Genomic DNA, 20235 nt, shown 5'->3' on the forward strand with positions numbered 1-20235 from the left:
ATTACACGTGCCCAGTACACTCAGTATTTTTTCATTATTAACGTAAAGAAAAGGGATAAAGACTTTTTTTCTGTAGCTCAATGTTCTGTACTCCAAATGGACATAATTCTCCGGCCAATAAAATCCAGTAGTTGAAGTTTATAATACGACGGAAATAAAGAGAAATCCAAAGAATGATACAGTTATAGAAGACAGATTACATATGATTTGCATTCAACAATAAAGGTTACTGTAAGAGTATCTTATAAACATATATAAACCCTATATATGTTTATAAGGTACTCTTATATACCTTATAAACATAGATAAACATAAAGATGTTTTTATAAACATATATAAACATAAAGATGTTCCTTCACCTAGTGCTGCTTTCCCAGTAGTAGAAGCTGTGCATTTCTCACCCCCATGTCCCGAAAGAAGTCACAATGGTGAATTTAACAAGGAGACATCAAGATTTGTACACAATACTACATGTAAATATAACTTATGCTCATTGAGCTGGAAAAATTTACCTGATTAGGTTATGTCATTACTCCCCCCCTATATAAAAGCAGGGAGAAGGGAAATTACCTTAAACAAAGGATTTAATTATATTTAAAAAAAAAAAAAGACAGCTACTTTTTATTAATGATTTAACGAATGAGGAACTTGATCTTCGTAAATTCATCTTCAGTAAAGAATTACTTTCATACTATAAGCATTGAACTGCTGGCTCACTAAAGCCAAATAGTTCTACTGATACGTTCAACAGAAAGTATTCTACATCTAAAACTACACTGCTTTTAGGAGACAGTGAGGGCAAATGACCTCAGTTAATTTCTTACTCAAGGGGAAAAAAAACACCTGGGTAGGGGGATTGTAACAGTTCTAGACTAAAGAAACTATATGAAAGACTTGAATCTCAAGTAATAAAAATTAATTTTTTTTTTATACAACAGTAGATGAGATTTTTAAAAACACTTGATATGCATTTAATTATCTCATGCTTGAAAATAATAATTTAGAAGAATGTATTTCATCCTTCTACGCAAAGTCAGGAAATGACTTGATGATGGTACAATAATGAAAATGTTCTCTTTTGCATTTCACAAGTTAAAAATCACCATAAAGTTATCAATAACACAGAAAAATCTCCTCTATTAGGTCAAGGGCAACATTTGTTCACCTTACTTAAAGATCATTAAAATACATTCTTAATCATAACATGTAGTTCATTACAAATAAAATTGCCTTTGGTTCAATAAAACTAATTAAATGTAAATGGTATTGTTTACTGCTGTATGGATCTTCTGATATAAATCAGCAAGTCACCATTTATTGAAAATTACAGTGACTTCATTGCTGTTAATAAATTTAGTTGATCACACAAGCTACAGAGAATGCCTCAGAACCTGTGTGATCGCCAGAAGAACTGCCCCACCTATAACTATAAAACTGCAAGAAACCCAATCTAGGTGTTACAATATTTGCTGCTCAGCCATCATTAAATGACTTGTTGAAATTTTAATTCTCTGATCATGTTAAGTGCTTTAGAAAGACAACAAAATCTGTACTGATCATCTTGGTGGTGTCATCTGTTCTTTAAGAAAAGCTCTGAAGGCCTGCAGGTGTGTTTAGTCTGGGTGTCGCAGTGGGTAGGGTTACAGTGCTGCTCTGTTGACACGACTCACAGCTCATGCCAACCCAACGTACTCACCGCCTTTGCATCAGATAACTGAAGAAATCAAAATGAGTGACAATTACAGAGAGTATATTCTGTCAAACACGTGATAAAATTGTTTATTTTATCCTCAACTTGCACACATTCTCTTAAATTATTAAAAATATGTTTTAGTATGTAAATACAAACTGTAAGCCTCAGCTTTGAAAACACACCGCAAGCGCATGGAGAGATGGAGAAGTCTGGAGGGTCTGACCTATGAGGAATGGCTGAGGGAGCTGGGGCTGTTTAGCCTGGAGAAGAGGAGGCTCAGAGGTGACCTTATTGCACCTCACAACTACCTAAAGGGAGGTTGTACTGAAGTGGGAGTTGGCCTCTTCTCCCGGGCAACTAGCGATAGGACAAGAGGACACAGCCTCAAGCTTCACCAGGGGAGGTTCAGGTTGGACATTAGGAAGAATTTCTTCTCAGAAAGGGTTATTAGACATTGGAATGGGCTGCCCAGGGAGGTGGTGGAATCACCATCTCTGGATGTGTTTAAGAAAAGACTGGACATGGCACTTAGTGCCATGGTCTAGTTGACATGGTGGTGCCAGGGCAACGGTTGGACTCTATGATCCCTGAGGTCTCTTCCAACCTGGTTGATTCTGTGATTCTGTGAAGTTAATAACTGGAAAGCAACTTGCCTGATTTTTTCAGTGTTACTAAGAGAAGTTTTCAGCAACAGAGGATACTGTGGAAGCCTAGGGAGAAAAAGTCTACTTGAAATGGATTTCTCAAATAATCATTACTTTTAACCAAGGGACTTCATTTTTTTTCCTCTGTGTGCACAAGAGCTTGAATACTGTTTGCTGAGCAACCCAACTACACATTTTAAGCATCCCTTTTTAGATAAGTTGGGTGTGAAGTTTCAAAGGTTGCCAAACACTATCCCTACATGTTTAAAGTATGTATCCTATTTTCACTCTTTTTTCCAAAACCATTATTTTTACTGTAACTGTAATAAAATAATTCTGCCCACTGCATTTTAATTTAACTTTTAAAAAAATGAATACATGTAGGGCCAGATATAGCTTATACAGATACAGCTTATGACTCTAGTAGGAACTACAAAAGTTAGAATAAAATAATTTCATAATGGTATTTTTTTGTTTGTTTGAAATTCACAGCTTGCTTAGAGCTTCCTACTAATCTTCGGAAGTTGTCCATCCACAGAGTTTCTTTAGGTGGCTGATACTCTTGCACATTATTGCCACCCCAGTAAAGGTAAAAGTGTGTCTGCAGAAATAAAAGAAATACCAAAGTGCTTTCCACAGGAATAGAACAGCCCTCTGGGAAGTGTGCTGAGCATTATCCTCTGTGAAGGATGTGAGGATCCCCTAAAGAGCGTTTATATTTGGGTGCATTAGGCTACCATTTCCCCAAAATAATTCACAGATGTGGCTTAGGAGTGAAGCAGATATATGACATGACCACTGCCAACAGTCTTAAGACCAGCTGGGAAGCAGCCATTTAAAATTATCTCAGTAAAGAACCACCAAGTATCAATGGTTTGACCAAACCACATGGTATGGAAATTGGGAGATAGTTTAGTTAGTTGGCAGGAAGATACCCAGTGTCAGTTATTTCAGGATGACATGCCAGCTTAATGCAGACAAAGTCTTGGCTAGCGTGGTTAACCACCAATAACTGTGTGATGCGAGGAAGGGCAGAGGCATGTCAACTCCTTGGTGGCTTCCATTTGCTGCTGGTAGCCAGGGAAGGTTTGTGAAGCGTACATAGCTCCTTGATTAACCACACCCGATGACACAATTCAGGTTGTCACCTACAGCTCAAGAAGACGGAGAAAATAAAAATCTTGCAAGCAGCACAGATCAGTCAGAGGTAGGTTAACAGCAGTAAGTGGAAACAACTAAGTAAAGGTTACTATATTGTATAGTTGACTCTTGTATACTGTTTCCAAGATGCATGAATAATTTCTTGGTGATACCTTGCCTTTCCCTCTCCTACATGACCAAAAGAACCACCCACCGCCTGAAGAAAACCTTCACTTCTGCAGGAAGCTGAGGCTGCATGTCCTACCATTCAAATGCAGACTCCTCAACTTCAACCATTTCCAATTTATTTTCCACTGTAAACAACTACAATACAAACATTTACTTCTTTCAAATCAAATGCACAGGTTTAACCATAATTTTATACTATCTTCATAGATGCTTAACAATTTATTTGTCAAGTCTGTTGATAACCATTTTTTTTAACAAAGAACATAATAAAAAAATTACAGTACAAAAATTCCCTGTTCTACCAGGTCTATTTCTTCCAAAGAGGGAAAACTTCAGACATGGATTTGTTTTTTTAAAAAAAAAAAATAGAAAAGATCATGTAAAACTTGTTTTCTTTTATTTTCCAAAGGAGAGGGTAGAGAAACCTTTGCATTGTAATTTACTCCACATTTCATCAGCCTCAGAACACCAAAGCTCAGAACACTGAAATTAAAACCAGCAAACAGAACTCAGAGGCAGTGCTCTGCACAAAGAGTTGTATTTGCCGAGTGCAGTCAGGGATACTTCCAAAACAAAAGAGAAATAAAAATTAGCTGTTGGACACAGTTGTAACTATCTGAAAAGCACTGTTTAATTAAAAAGAAAAATCAAAGCGAGACAGAAAATTGACTGGATTTCAGTCAAATGCATGCATCTGTCTCAAATGTGGACATGACTTTTTTTAATGAGAAAACAAGATAGGCCAATGATTAGATGGTAAAAACCTACAGGAGAGGCATTATTAGAAATACTAAATTGAACTGCAGGTTACAGAATACTTGTTAAAGTCTGTTCTTGCACCAGAACTCCCATCTTTGAGCCTGACTTGGCACCTGTCTGGTATAACCAACCTTCACTTCCATCCCTTGTTCCAAATCCTCTACATTCAAACCTAGCTATTTTTTCCTCCTCCTGTCACACATGAAGCCAGTAGCCAGAGCACTATGAACACAGGAAAAAAAAACCCCTCTCTTTTGACTAATTTCAGTGTGGCAGCAACTCTAATTCTGGAAGAATATCTGCAAAAGTCCTGCTAAGATCTGGCAGGTAATCTAACACTTTTTCTATTGAGATGGCATATAAACAGTCCTCTTAAAGTATGTTTGCCTTTAACAAAACACCTACAGGATTCAGTGTCAAAACACCAGAAATTCTGAACAGGTAAATTTCCACAAGCTTGAACTTGAGTATGTTTTCAGAGAAGTTTCTTAATACCAAGACAACTCTCCTGTACAATAGCAAGCTTCCCCAGTACAAGGGACACAATTCAGCTTCTCATGAAGAGACATTTATACAATTCTACATACATTTTTGTAGACAGGTGTCTTTTTTGAATGTATACATATATCCACAAACATACATGTGTCCTTTTTCATTATTTTAATAGTGACCCGTGACGCAACACATATGCACTCAAAAATTACACACATTCAGGCAACCTGAGAGCCCTCCTTGTGAGAACTTGCACATTGCACCCCGTCAGACCAGAAAGCATCCTGACAACCAAAAGCACTTCACCTTCCATGAGCAGACTGCTGTTTCCCAAGATTACAAGTTAGTGATTAAAGCACTGGTTCCTGAGGCAAGAATGACTTGCAGTGTAACACTTGGTTGAAAACACTACAGGTGTGATATGCTTCTGCAGAGTATAGATCTCAGTGGGGACCACAATGAAAACCACTAAGTTGAAAGATAAAAATCCAATTCTGTCTTAGTTTCTTTTCAATGTAAAAACAAGAACAGTTGCATCACCAACTTCTCATTCAGCATTCAGTGGAATATCTATCTCCTATTTATTGCAAAAACTAAGACTGTGGTAACAGATATTTTCCAATACTTACAATAATTGGAACAATCTTTTAGATAAGAGATATATATGCATACATGGAAGATAATCTTAGAGGCCAACAGATGAAATGCTTACCCCCAAAGCTGGCAATCTTTGTGTGCAACTGACAGCAACCTTCAGTTTCCAGTCTGTTTCTCCATCGAGCTGGTCAGTTCGAATGAAACACGAACCTTGAAGTTACAAAGAGACATCAAACTATTTTTTTGATTTCAGAAATTCAGTTTGGGTTAAAAAATTTAGAAGAGTGAAAATAAAGCAATTTACAACCATTTTTAAATAAACGTGCTACGTATAAAATGATTCATATTTTAGAATGTCTGTGTGCTTTCTTCCAGGAATGCTACAGATATCACACAATATCACACAAAAATATTATTTTTCTGATAAAATTAACAATATGCCTGTTTATGAACAGGGAGGGAAACCCTATTTTACAGGTTTTTTAATAGTTTTTAAACAGGTTTCCAAATGTTATCAGAAAGAGATACAACTTCACTGGCTGAACTTGAAACAGGTTTAATTTTTCCCTTTTTAAAATTGGGTCTCTTGTACAATTCCAACATAACAGAATAATCACCGATTCCTGTGATTTTTGTCTCTTTGCTGGTAACATCACAAACTTCCATTTATTATAGTCTGCTGATTTCTCTAAAAATTTTTTTTTTAAAAGAAATCCTTAACATGGATACCATTCAAAACAATACAGGTCCCAATGTATTATACTTAAAAGAAATAATTTTGAATCATCTGTAATTGTCAAGGATCCAAGGCTGAAGAAACCTGTTAACACATGCACAGTACTTGAGATACGAGGGAAGCTCCAGATACAGACTGATACACACTGGCGAGAATCAGTATGCTTTACAGACAGAAGATTAGTATTCAAGAAACAGAAAATGGAGACCAGTGCAGAGCCTCCCCCCGCCCCAATAACTAGTCTGATGGATATCGTCAAGTCTGGAGTATACATACGTTACTAATGTAAGATTCAAAAAAGACAGCACACGAACATTGCAAATTATTAAAAAACATTTACAATTAGCTACAATTTTCATCTAGTTTGAAGCCTTTAAAAAAGGTGGTAAAATTTTAGCAATACTCTTCACAATTGCTACACTAAAGAAACCTTAAATATTTCTGACGTAATAATTACAAATTCCATTACACTACAGCCTAACAACTGTATACAGTATTGTTACTGTGTGCTATGGGTGTGAAATAAAAATAGATTTTTCGAGTTGTTTGTAAATTTTAAACAATGTGTACAGACATACATGCATAGATACCCATAATTCCTTCCGTATTTCAACCAATCTAATAAAAACTAACAAAGTCTCATCACTAGAAGTGAAATGGTAGCAATTAAACTGAAGGAAACACTGGCAAAGGAGTTTATCCATGTTTGAGTCTTCTTACACAGATAAGACAATGTGCTAGAAGCTTTGAATCTAATAGGCAATACGTCAAGTAAAGGGTACCTACCAGTGAACACAAAATTGAGAGAGATTCTTTTATAGGACACGTGGACCCTGATGTAAGTAAAATCTAACAGAACCCAATGTTTTATTCATCAAGGCCTGTAAATTAAGCAGTTCAGTGAGCTAACGGTCTGAAAGGACATGCTTGAGAGAGAAGCCACCTGAAATTATACTTGACTAGAAGGTAGCATTTTTGCACAACAGTCTTGAAAGAAGTTTACAAGCCTTCATGTAACAGCTGTATTTTCATAAAGTGCATAGCAAGGAAACAAATCTTTAAATGTTAATATAAACGGCTCTCAGAACACATTATCACAACTAAATTTCACCCAAAGCTCAGAGCTGCAAGGTGCAAAGCTGTATCTAAAGTTCTTGAAAGGCTGATTCTAATTCTTTACAGGATCTTTACGGATTTTCTTCTAAAACTAAAATACTATAAAGCACGTTTTGAAGAGTCCAGTGACATACACTGCATTATAATTAAAGGTGAGCTACCTAGGAATACCTAGAAATACCACGGTTTCGCTGCGCTTTCTGTCCATGGCACAGATGAGCCTACTTTCCATCATACTTTTCCTGTACAAGACATTTCATGGTTCTCTTTACCCTTCCTGTCAATGGTTGCTCTCTTCCATCAATTTCATTTAGAATTATACTATAGATCAATGCAGTTCAAGACCAGTGTGGCTCCTGTGAATGGTTGACTGCACATATATTCATTTAATAGAGCTCACACTATGACATGTATTGGTCAGCTGCATTTCCTCTCCACTTCAGCAGTTAATTTCATCAATAACTTATCTCATAGCCTGTTTCCCTTTTATCCAGAAAAAGGGACTGCTTTCTGCCAAGTCAGCTTTCAATAGTGATCACAACAGCAAAACTGAAACAATACAATCCTCTTCTCTACCTCAAAAACTGTAGCAGATTTGACTAAGTAATTTTAATTATACTATGAGATACTGATTTTAAACCTGGCTTAACTAAGCCATAAACATGGGACATTAAACATGTAATTAGAAACAATGTATAAAAACAACTTTTCACCCCTACCAAGTTCTTACACCTATAAAAAACTAAATATTCCCCACTCGGTATTTACAGAAGTCACATGTACTTTACCTTTGGGAGGTATTTGAGTCAGTAGAACGTAAAGTTTCTAAAAATCAAAGTCTTCTGTAAAAATAGCTACTGTAACTAGCCCACTTTGAAATGCTTGGAAGTATTACCCCAACACCACCCTGTCACAAAAGTTTAAAAAAAAAAAAAACCACAAACCCAAATGTAGTAAAAAATTGTGTTATGTACTTCAACAGAATGCTTTAGGTCAGTGTTAAAAATCTCTTCCATTTCTAACCTGAATATGACTGGCCAGGAAAAACACATCTATACAAATACCAGAAATTGCTATTCCCTCTGAATTCAGTGATAACTCTTGAACCTGACAATTATTCTACAGCACACAATGAAACAAAATTTTTTTAAGTTCTGTGCTGCTTAAAGGAAAAGTCATGAAGTATTTTAAATATCTGCCAAAGCATAGCTGTCTACAATTAAAAAAAAAAATTGACACTGAACATAAGAAATTTTCATAAGGCTACACATAAAGGAGAATGAATAAAATTAAACTTTTTACTTTATACAGTGAAGGCACTCAGATGCTCATTTCCCATAACAATACGCAGTCATTCAAGATTAGTGGACAAAGTTGAACATTGTGAACATGTCTGACTTATTTCTGTCTTTATAGTGAAAATTTTGGAATGATCTCAATTGGAATTTAAGGGTTGATTTAAGAAAATTACACTGGGTTTAAAGAGTTTAATAATTTATCAAAAGTGGTGCAAACTTCACCTTGCCTCTGAGCTCATTTAAACTAACTTACAAGTATGTAATATTCATTTAGCCTAATCAGTTGAAGACAGGCATAAATTAATTTAGAGCATGTCCAATGCAACGTGTTGCCCAAGTGCAACTAAACCGATTTTTAATAACATTTCAGTTGAAATTGTAAAACTTGCATGCTTAGGGAAGTCCTAGGACTACAATTCCATTTTTTGTGTTTTGTGTGCATCAACTCATGGAAATGCCCCGCAAATCAGATTCTGAAAACAGCAAGGAAAAATTTAGGTAGGGTGGCATCATGAAAAGACCTGCTTCCTTCCTGATCATTAAGTCTACTGGCTTTGTTTACAAAGAAAAGGTGGGAAAGTATGCTAATACTTAAAGCACTTGTTTTCCAGGACTGGCCAGGTTTCTTGACTAATAGCAACATGAGAAATGAAGGTGGTTTTCTTGCTGTAAGAAACTAAACTATTCCACTTGTCCTGTATGCAGAACTTAATTTTCATTTCCTCACTCCCAGTTCCCAGCCTGGAAGAAGGATCTGAGAAAGAAGCTCTAAGTCATGAGATGAGACGGAAGAGAAAGGATTCTGAATTCAGGAAAAAAAACCCTAATGAATAACTTATTCTAGCCAGCATTAAAAAAAGACAAAGTGAATGACACATCATTATAAAAATACTTCCGCTCTTTCGTCCTTCACTTTTTCTGCTCTTGCTTTGAAAAAACGTTTACAGTAGATTTTGTCTTCAACTACACCCATTTAATCAGCATTTTACAAGTGAAATTATTTTTAAAAATATTTCCAGTTTTAGATTTCACAAGTACACTCAAATCCCTTCCACAAAGCCTTAACAGTCAACCCACACATGGTATTTGTTACAAACCTCAGTATACACAGTAAAGAATAGTATATAAGAAGCCACTCAACAGCACAGAAGTTCTGAAAACCGTATTTAACTTTCTCTTGGAGAACATGAAAGTTAACAGATTTCTGCTTGCAAATTTTTTTTCAAATATCAGCAAGCTTAAAAAAAGAGATTTGCCAGTAAGCATAAAGAGAACTTACAGGTATAATTCAAATATGCCATAGCACACATTTTAATGTTATACTGTGCTGAAGATGCATCAGAGGGAAGCAACGATAATTTAGTTGTGTATAGCAGATATGCAGGAATATGCATATTTTACAAGCACATTAATGACCAAGCACCCTAGTCTCAAAAAGGTATTGTTTTGACTGCGTAACTGCAGGGTTGAATTCCACACTCCATTACAGTTATATCACCGAAAAACAACCATAGAGGGTGTGAACTTAAATTAGCCTAAAAAAAAAATTAAAATTAAATTATATTGACTTTCTGTAATATGTAACTGGTAAGAATTTATGTCAGTTATTCTTAAACAGAGATAATGCTAAACCACCACTACGTGTCTGGGTTCTTCTCAGTCAAATCTAAATAAATAAAATTATGTCTGCCTTCTCTCTCAAGAGCTGTATCCAATGAATTTTTTACAAACGAGAACAACAGCTACAACTAATGCCTTTCAAGCCTCAGCAAAACTGAATTATTAAATCTGTCTGCCTATATCCTATTACAGCCTACTTATGAATACTTGATTTTATTTTGTATAATTGACAACAGTTGTCAGGAAAGGAAGGTTTTAACAGCAATCAAATTAAGATCAACTGGTATAAGTGTCACAGTGAAGAGCCTGCATCAAGTGTTGATGAATTAATTGATGGGTCACTGGGAAACAGAGCACATGGAACTGTGGTGTCATAAACAGCTATATATTGTCTGGTAATATTACCAGCATTCCTGCTTTAAGTCAAAAGCATTGAAAGAGATGGGTTACTAGAATATACCCAACAAAAGAAAAATGGACTTTGACTTTGCACACCTAACACCAGATCATTTATGAACAACTTAATTTTTAAATCATTTATATTACTTAAGTGACTATGTGCATGAAAATTTTAAACTGATGACAAGATGAATAGCAGCACCAAGATGACATGTTGGAGTACAGAGTTTCATTTACCACTATAACAAGCGGCTTTCAATTATGATAGCTTCTAAAGAGGAAAAAGACCCAAGACACTTGAAGCATCCCAAACATTTAAGCTACAATGCCATCACATAAGATGCAATCAAAAAATGTAGCGGCATTTATACAAGACTGATTAAATTAGTTTTAAAGCATTAATTTCTCTCAAGACCATGAAAGAACTGTGTGTACTTGAGATATTTGATCTGAATTAAGAAACCGATGAAGCAATTGATTAATTGGAATTTAAGCCATCAGTCACTGGATCCATCAACAGATTCATTTACATTCTAAACAATCAGCTGATGGTCTTATAGGATACCATGTATTAATACACAGTCAATATGATACCCCCAAACTCATCACAGTTCCTTATTGACAAGCACAAAGATGCTTTTAATCCAAGCCTGATCACACTGCATCTTTTTTGAATTGCTATATTGATTCAGTACGCTTTAGGAATTTTTATCTCTATTTTTATCTCTATTTTTATTAAAAACATTACGGAATTATTTTATACATAGCGAACAATGTTCCAAGTTAAAAAAAAAAAGCATCTACATTCATATTCACATTCTTAAATTTTAACTTACTGATTTATATTATTTTCAGATATACAGAAGGATACTGAAAAGCATTAATTTATCTTTTCCATTTAATAGGATTTGATGCACCACTTTGCCCCATTATTCTTCTGATGTATACTAGTAATGTCTTTTTTGAGAAACCCAGTGATACAGAAAAAAGATAACGTGAATTATTTATGTCTTCAGTTTAATGACCAAATCAAAAACTCTGCCATACAGAATGCATAGAACACTGAAAAAGTTCTCACTTTTCAAATCAAAAAAAGGTGAAATAGGCCAGAATATCACTTTTATAATGGTATGAAAATCAGTGCTGCACTTGGCAGATGTCAGCTTTACCATTACATTTTACACAATCACCAGAATATTTTTCACTGACACTACTCCCTGTTTGTGCATTTGCTTAGTCTGCTATTCTAGTTGTTTTTAACATTTAGAACTGGAATAATCTGTGACAATCCAAGCACATTGCCTGATTAAAATACAGGAATCTTGAGAATATTTTCAGCTTTGCTCATTCATTTGTAAATGAATTTTGCTCACATCTTCAACATATTAGTCATATTTACTACACATGTTAGTATCAGAAGCATGTTTCTCAACAAGCAGTAGATGGTACATCTTCTTTCAAATGAATCGAGGATTAAAATATTTTCCAAAAGAAGTAGTTGTAACATAGTAGGAGAAAAACCCTACCTAGTGTAACCTGCTACAGCAAGCTAATTTCACTGAGATTACAGACTACTTCGATACAAAAAATGCTGCACATCTGGATAGATAAAAGGGATGAAACCAAACCTTTTGCAACCAGAGAGGTTACAGTCTTTTAACACAAAAGTGCCTCCACTGCAACTCATTTTAAGGCCCCACTAAAACAGGAACGTTGTATAACACGGATACTATTCCATAAGTGCTATTCCATAAACACCATCCATTTTGATATCTTATTATTTGAATCATTATTCTGGTCTAAGTACTGAGTTCAGCTGGCATTTTCCATTTATCTGTCCTTGACCCACAGCGCTCATTTGGCCCTCACAGGAAAATATTCTGGTTTATAATTGGAAAGTTGATTCTTCTTTAAAATATGAGAATTATTCTAGAGTGCAGGTACTGCGTGCTTAAAGATTCCATAGGGTCCTTCTTACAATGTACAGTCAGATATGCAGTAGTTATATTATACAGGACAATCATTAAATTGCTGCCTATCATAACAGAAATGGAACCAGGAATTAGGACTTTTCACTACCTTTCCTTCTTTTTTGACTTACATTTCAGTAGAAAAATCAAAATCAATTCAATCAATTTTCTGATCCTAGTGCAAAGCACACATTAACATCAATGCCACAAGTAAAGGTTCAAACCATTCAAAACATTTTAAGAATATTGACTTAACAGGCTCCCTGATTTGAGAGCTCTGACAGCACAGCAGAACTCACTCTCCCCATCAACCTCCCTAATGCACTAATGTATTTCTAAAGACCAATAATACAAAAAAATACATATGCGTATACACCTCAAAGAAGAGTGCTTATAGCTGACTTAAGGAGCATTTTTTCTCTTGATGAAAGCAGAGCTCAGAAGTAAACACAGGAGGTTGAGAAAAGCATACGGCCAAATATACCGGAATCTGTTGAAAGCAGGTTTAGCCTCAAAGATTTTAGCAGCAGCAATAGTAATCAACTTGAAGGACATACCATTAACTAAATTAGGAAGAGCAGGAAATCAAAGCCTTGGTATCTCATAAAGCTTAAACACAGAAAAGTACAAGTTAAAGGAGTTGACAAAGCCAGCAGATTACAATAGGCATGTGAAAAACAAGAGAATAAATCTTTGGTTAAAAATTTATCTGGGAAAAGCACATTCGTTACCAAAGAGGAGCCTGGGAAGAAGCAACAGACCCAGCTGCAAAGATTTATCACTGGACTTCATTACAGCAAAAAGCAGAGGATTTCTATTTTTTCCAATTTCTTTTTACTTGACAGAGGAAGGCTGTGTAAAGCTACTTGGACACCTGCAATCAGAACTGTAACTGAAGAAGTTAAATATTTGAGCTAAATTTCATTTACCCTTCATATATACCAAGAGCAATGACAGTGTGGCAACACAGGTCATAGCACTTGTATGGAGAACCCAGTGCCCTCCTCAACTGCATACTCCTTACAAGGCAGATTGCTCCGCGTTAGGTTTTCTACCACTGGAAAGAGAGCTGCTAGACTAAGACAGTTCAAGTCTACACAAGCTTCCATTCTAACTCCAGCCAGCCACACACCCCAAGCCCCATATGAAAGTCAGAATCAGATTAACATGTACAAGCCATTCTTTCCTTATGAATACATAAGTGCCCTGCACTTCAAGAAAGATGTTGAGGTGTTGGAGCGAGTCCAGAGGAGGGCGATCAAGCTGGTGAAGGGTCTGGAGGGTCTGACCTATGAGAAACAGCTGAGGGAGCTGGGGTTGTTTAGTCTGGAGAAGAGGAGGCTCAGAGGTGACCTTAGTGCAGTCTACAACTACCTGAAGGGAGGTTGTAGTGGAGTGGGAGTCGGCCTCTTCTCCCAGGCAACTAGCAATAGGACAAGAGGACACAGCCTCAAGCTTCGCCAGGGGAGGTTCAGGTTAGACATTAGGAAGAATTTCTTCTCAGAAGGGGTCATTAGACATTGGAACGGGCTGCCCAGGGAGGTGGTGGAGTCACCATCTCTGGAGGTGTTTAAGAAAAGACTGGACATGGCACTTAGTGTCATGGTCTAGTTGACATGGTGGTATCAGGGCAATGGTTGGACTCGATCCCAGAGGTCTCTTCCAACCTCATTGATTCTAATTAAGATTGATTTGAGGATCATTTCTAATTTTTTAGTGAGACAACTTTAAAACTACTGCAGGATCACTACTCATTAGACCTATTACTCAGAACTTTATAGCCTATGCAGAAATTCCTTTTTCATAATGAGGACCATCAAGAGATGTTTTCCAATCGTTGCAAAGAATTATCAAGTTAATGTTAGCAGCTTGCCTAGTAAAGCCTTCAGGTAAGAAAAGAAACCACAAAATTAAACAATCTAACAGAAGAAAAAGGTGACAGTATCTTTAAAAAAACATAATGCATGGCATCAATCTTATGAACAGATACTTCACAGGACACATTATAAACTGCTTCTACACAAGGAATTCTTGAACCTAACTTCTGCAAGAGTAATGTCTCTGTCTTTTATTTTCAAAGCCTTCGACAACATATCCACAGTCTATCATTTATAAATATACATATAGTTTGTTTGCCTGACTTGCCCTGCCTCTGAGATCTGCTTTGATGATTCTCACCTTCGGCTTTTCTAAGCCATTTCCCAAAATTGGGAGAATTGTTTGGGATTTGAAGATATTCAGACTGCTACTCCAGCCAAGCCACCAAATGCCCTGAAATTCTGGGGAGATGCATTACCACTGGAAAGTGGGAACAGGCAAATTTATGCCTAACAATACACAGCCTCCTTACAGATGAACTTTTTCAACTCTTACTAGTTTTTTTTTTTTTAATATGAAAAATAAATAAATAATAAACCATTTCTTTGTTACTGTTTATTTTGCTGCAAATCTAATGAAACACATGCATTGTGCTAGTCACCCAAGTATGCACAGAAAATAAAAGAAAATAATTAGGGAATTAAATATATGATCATATCTTCTAATAACATTTTACTGTGTAATTCTACGTCAATAACATAGAGAGAGTAATACTATTAGCAGCTTAATGCCTGCCGAGACCATCTCCTTTCACCACGTAACATAGTATTTGACTATATCTTAAACAAGTAGCTGATCACATAGAATCAGTATTAGTCAGTGGCTTAAAGTAGATACCAAAACATTTCAAGCCCAAGTTAAATCAAATGTTAAAAACTGAATAGGAACTGAAGTATAGAAACAGATTAAAGCAGTTTGGACAGATTGTTGGCAGCTACTCATGCCCTGAAGATAAACTTTTATCTGGCCGTATGTGCAAAACTTAACTCTAGTCATTTATCATTCTCTATAGCAATAGATTTTCAAATCATTTTAGTTCCCAGACAGGTAGGTTTTAGAACACTTGTTTTCTAAACATAATAGAAAATTCCAGAATGTGTGACAAATGCAACTCCTTCAGCCTTATTATTCTGTGGTGGTTGGTTTTATAAAGAGATAAAAAGTGACATCAGTTGCACAACTGAATTCCACACAGATATTTTTTCCTCTGGTTTGATTTTCAAATATCTGAAGTTCCAGAACAGGCTGGGGCTCAGACAATTAAGTTGTTTGTAGAACACTTATTCCTAACTGTCCAGAATAAATAGATACTACTTGCATCACCTTTATTATATTTTTATTTGCAGTGAGTTTGGGGTTTCATATTAAGACACACATGTTCTACTAACACGTGCATTTTCAGATCCACAAAACCAGACCTTTTATACAAGTAAAACATACTTGACAGCACAATGCTCTCTTTCTGTGGAGAAATGCTTAAGAATTCATGATTTTCAAAATAACTAATTTCTTTAATTAGCATACGCTGTTTGAGAAGGTAGACTCTGGAGTAAGCCTTTACTAGTTTACTCAGAGCTCCTTCCAATAGCAAATCAAACTATATGAATGATGACTTAGCCTGTACTTGCATTGCACTGTTTATGCCAGTAAAATGGTTAAAATTTTTTAAAATCATCGTATCTGAGGCAGTCATATTGCTACAGAAATTAATTCCTACAAAGCCTCAAAAGAAAAATTATTTTCATGTTTTATTCCCACATTTTACTCATACCATTGTTAAAGTCATTACAAGTAAAGAATCCTGAAAACAATCCTTTAATACAAGTGAGATTGCTCTTTTTGTTTATATTTTTCAGAATTGTAATGTTTCCAATTAATAATTTATGCCTGAGTAAATACACCAGTTTTAAGAAGTTTCATAAGTGAAATTCAAGAAACCCATCTATGCAATGGGGGATGTCCAGAGGGACTTCAACAGGCTGAAGAAACAGGCTGACAAGAACCTCAAAGTTCAACAAGAAATGGTGCAAAATGCTGCACCTGGTGAGGAACAACCCCGCACACCAGTAGATGCTGGGGGGCCACCCAGCTGGAAAGAAGCTTGACAGAAAGAGACTTGAGGATCCTGGTGGACACCAGGTTGAACATGAGCCAGCCATGTGCCCTTGCAGCAGAGTATCCTGCACTGCACCAGGCAAAGTATTGCCAGCAGGTTGAGGGCAGTGGTCCTTCCCCTCTGCTCAGCACCACAGGCCACACCTGGAGTCTTATGTCCTGTTCTGGGCTCCCCAGTACAAGTGATATGGGCATACTGAAGAAAGTCCAACAGAGGGCCACAAAGATGATGGACTGGAGCATCTCAGATATGAGGAAAGGCTGAGAGAGTTGATGCTGTTCAACCTGGAGAAGACAAGGCTCAGGGAGGATCCTATTAATGGCTATATATATGGGGAGGGAGAATGCAAAGATTGAGCCAGGCTCTCTTCAGTTTGTGCCCAGTGACAAGACCAGAGGCAATAGGCACAAACTGAAACACAGGAGGTTCCCTCTGAACATCAGGAAACAAGAGTTATTGTTTTTTAACTGTGGGGATAAGCGAGCACTGGCACAGCTTACCCAGAGAAGCTGTGGAATTTCCCTCCTTCGAGATATTCAGAAGCTGTCTGGACATGGTCCTGGGCAACCAGCTCTAGGTGGCCCTGCTTGAGCAGGGGTGTTGGACCAGATGATATCTGGAGATCCTTTCCAACCTCAACCATTCTGTGATTCTGAGATACCATCTAAAGTACTCACATAGGTAAGACCAAAACAATGTAATGTAGGTCTGAAAAATACCAGATGCAACAACTGTGCAACTGGCATTACCTTGCAAAGAATTAAAGGTTCTTCACAATCAAAGGATTGTGAGAATTTGTAAATTACTTCCCATTTCCTTATTGCTTCCATTGCACAGTGGTAGTGGTAGACATACAGTATTTTGGAATGTCCACACCAGTAAATTACTATATACTGGATTTAAAGGCATACAATAACAAAATTATTTTATGATGATGATTTGTGCACGGCAGCATGCTTGACAGCAGTGGAACTGATCAGCCAGTGGGAGCTGCTCTCTCTAGAGTATCACCTCTAACAATACAAAAGAAAATATTTTGCCAGTTTGGTAGCTGCTGAGTAGACTACAGCAGCTGATGTATTAAAATGCGTTTGTGGACCTTATTTTACTACACCTTCTACCTTAACACATTTTGCAAACTTTTACGAGTTTGTTCGAAGAGGAATATCTTAATGCAGTACTCTTGTCTCTTGGGAAAACTACTTTTTTGCAGAAGAAGTTGCTGTTACTCTACACAGAATCAAGCATCTGCCAAGAATTCTAACTCTCTGCAAAAGACAGACGTACAAGGTTCAAATAGCATGGTCAGGAAAGTTGAAGACCACCAGGAAAAGCATTTCTGCTTTACTCTCTGAAGTTCAGTTTCTACCAGGAAAGACTGAAGAGAAAACCCAGCTTTACTTTTCATACCATCACAAAGCACTACCTGTGACAAGGGGGACCTCAGGAACAAAAGAAGGTTTTAACTAAGATTAATCAATTCTTATCCTCCTAAAATCTACTAAAGCCAGTATCATAACAGTGTTGAGATTAGTCTGTCATAGGCCTAAATAGTTAGCAGTAGTACAGAATACAAAATTCTTCATAGTCCTAGCATCTATGGAGCACGTCACAAGCCCAAAAGGTAGCTATCCCGTGGCTTTTGCAGCCGCAGAGGCTTTTAGCAAATAGCCCGTTTAGCCTTATTTCCATGTACAATACTATTCTGACATGCCATCTTTCTCCCAGTAACTTTAAACTAGCGGCCAATTTCAACCAAGTATGGCAGACCAAAGGTCTGAAGGACATGAAGTTCCTTGAATTTTTGTGAAAAATGAGAGGATGAAAGAGAGGAAAAAACCCCTAAGCTTCATTCATTCTTTTTTGACACTATCAAATTTGTGTCCCTCTCAGAATTTCACATTTGAAAGTTAACAGAGCACAAATATTCCAGAGATGCCTAGTCTTATAAAGACATGCACCAGAGTTTCATGAAGGACCATTTCCAGTTCATGTCAGAACACCTTGATATGTTAGCACTGGAATACCTGTCCTGGATCAGAAGCCGCTCACTGAACCAAGGCGCCAACACAAGGCACAACCAAGGTGGAGGATGAGGATTTTAGCTTAGAGAAGGAAAAAGTTTATCTTTGAAATTTTTCTTCGTGTTTTACAAACATAGTATCTTTGATAATACTCCCGTAATGCTGAAGTCATTAACACCTGCTTCAGCTGGCAGTTCCTGTGGACAATTATAAAGTTATATGATGATGTCTGGAATGCCCTGTCTAGCTTTTGATCTATGATTGAGATGGCATATAGACAAATAAAACATAAAGAGCTTGCCAAGCAATTTAAAAAAGAACCTGAAAACTATGTTAAAGGCCACTTAGGATCTAGCTTAATTTCAGTAAGGGAGCTTTCCGCTGGTGTAACACAGCTCTTGCCTGCATTTGCATAACAGCTTTGCACTAAGGTAGTCGGTTGGTTTTGGCATGATGCCTGCTTATACACCAAATGAAAATAACCTTTAAGCCATCTTTTGCAGCCGGCTCAGCATGAACATTTCCTTTAATTTGATGTAAGGCTGATAAATGGGACAAATCTTCCAAATCGCTTGTCATATCTGCCATATGTAATGAGCAAAAACAAGATTCAGCCTTAACCTTCCCCCCCCGCCTTTTAAATATATACAAAACCAAGACGTTAGTCCAGAGGTTTTTGCTCTTTTTTTTTTTTATTTTTATTTTGGAAGCCAATGAAGATCTTGTGGAAACCTCTGTTATATGGGAACCTGACAGCAGCAAAGAATTCACATCTGAGGAGTGATTTCCACCTGCTCCATCCCCCTGGGAAGTACTCTGAACTCTAAACTCCAACAGCCATCTAGCTGCCTCCATTCAGGAAGAGAGGAATACCAATGCTACGGACTGTCAAACATGAATACAAAACAAAGACTCACCTACATAGTCTTCAGACTAAATTTTCTAAAAATCTGATTAAAAAAACATAGGAATCTTAGAAATTAGATACATGTATCCATTAGCATCAAGTCATTATATCAGATTACATGAAGATATTCTAGCTAAAAGACAACACATCTGATAAATAAAAAATAAAAAGACAGCTAATAAGGATTCAGTTTTATCAAAATAAGCTTGATTCCCTGAAATTCAGCTTCTGCAGTGTACAGTTAAAAGCACCTAAAAACCTCAACATTCCTAACAGTGCATTTGGGGGGTGGGTGGAAAGTGGAAGGGGAGGAAAACAAGCACATGCCACTGTCTCATTTATTCCAAGGCGCCACACTTGTGTGAAAAGAAGCCAGAACAGTTTTAGGCTGAACTTTGTAAACTGCCCATTTATAACTCAAACTGCTGCTTTTTTTGACTGAAGATACAGGATATTGCAGTGCTGCAGACTACATTAATATGTAGTGTAAATATTGAAGTTGGAAAATAGTACTTTGCCCCAAAAGAAGCTTACAGGGTGGGTTGGATTTTAAGATTAGTTCAAACTCTTTGCTTTACTCTTTATAGATTTATAACAAGTTATAGTTAAACTGTTTTATTGCACAGAAGATAAAATAAAATTGCATATAGAACATAC

The 20235-nt window shown here is 36.7% G+C and overlaps 1 protein-coding gene across 4 annotated transcripts in view; it reads right to left on the reverse strand.

Moving 5' to 3' along the window:
- Positions 1-20235, reverse strand: part of ATP9B (ATPase phospholipid transporting 9B (putative)) — a 172366-nt gene that overhangs the window by 96978 nt on the left and 55153 nt on the right. For all 4 annotated transcript variants that reach the window (XR_011047779.1, XM_068395815.1, XM_068395816.1 and 1 more), the window contains exon 8: positions 5630-5724. Coding sequence is in view for 3 of the 4 variants with exons in the window: in XM_068395815.1 (XP_068251916.1) it covers positions 5630-5724 (95 nt within the window). In the remaining variant the exon portion in view is untranslated. The remainder of the gene's footprint in view (positions 1-5629; positions 5725-20235) is intronic.

This window comes from Nyctibius grandis, chromosome 3 (assembly GCF_013368605.1).
Source record: "Nyctibius grandis isolate bNycGra1 chromosome 3, bNycGra1.pri, whole genome shotgun sequence".
Classification (NCBI taxonomy): Eukaryota; Metazoa; Chordata; class Aves; order Nyctibiiformes; family Nyctibiidae; genus Nyctibius; species Nyctibius grandis.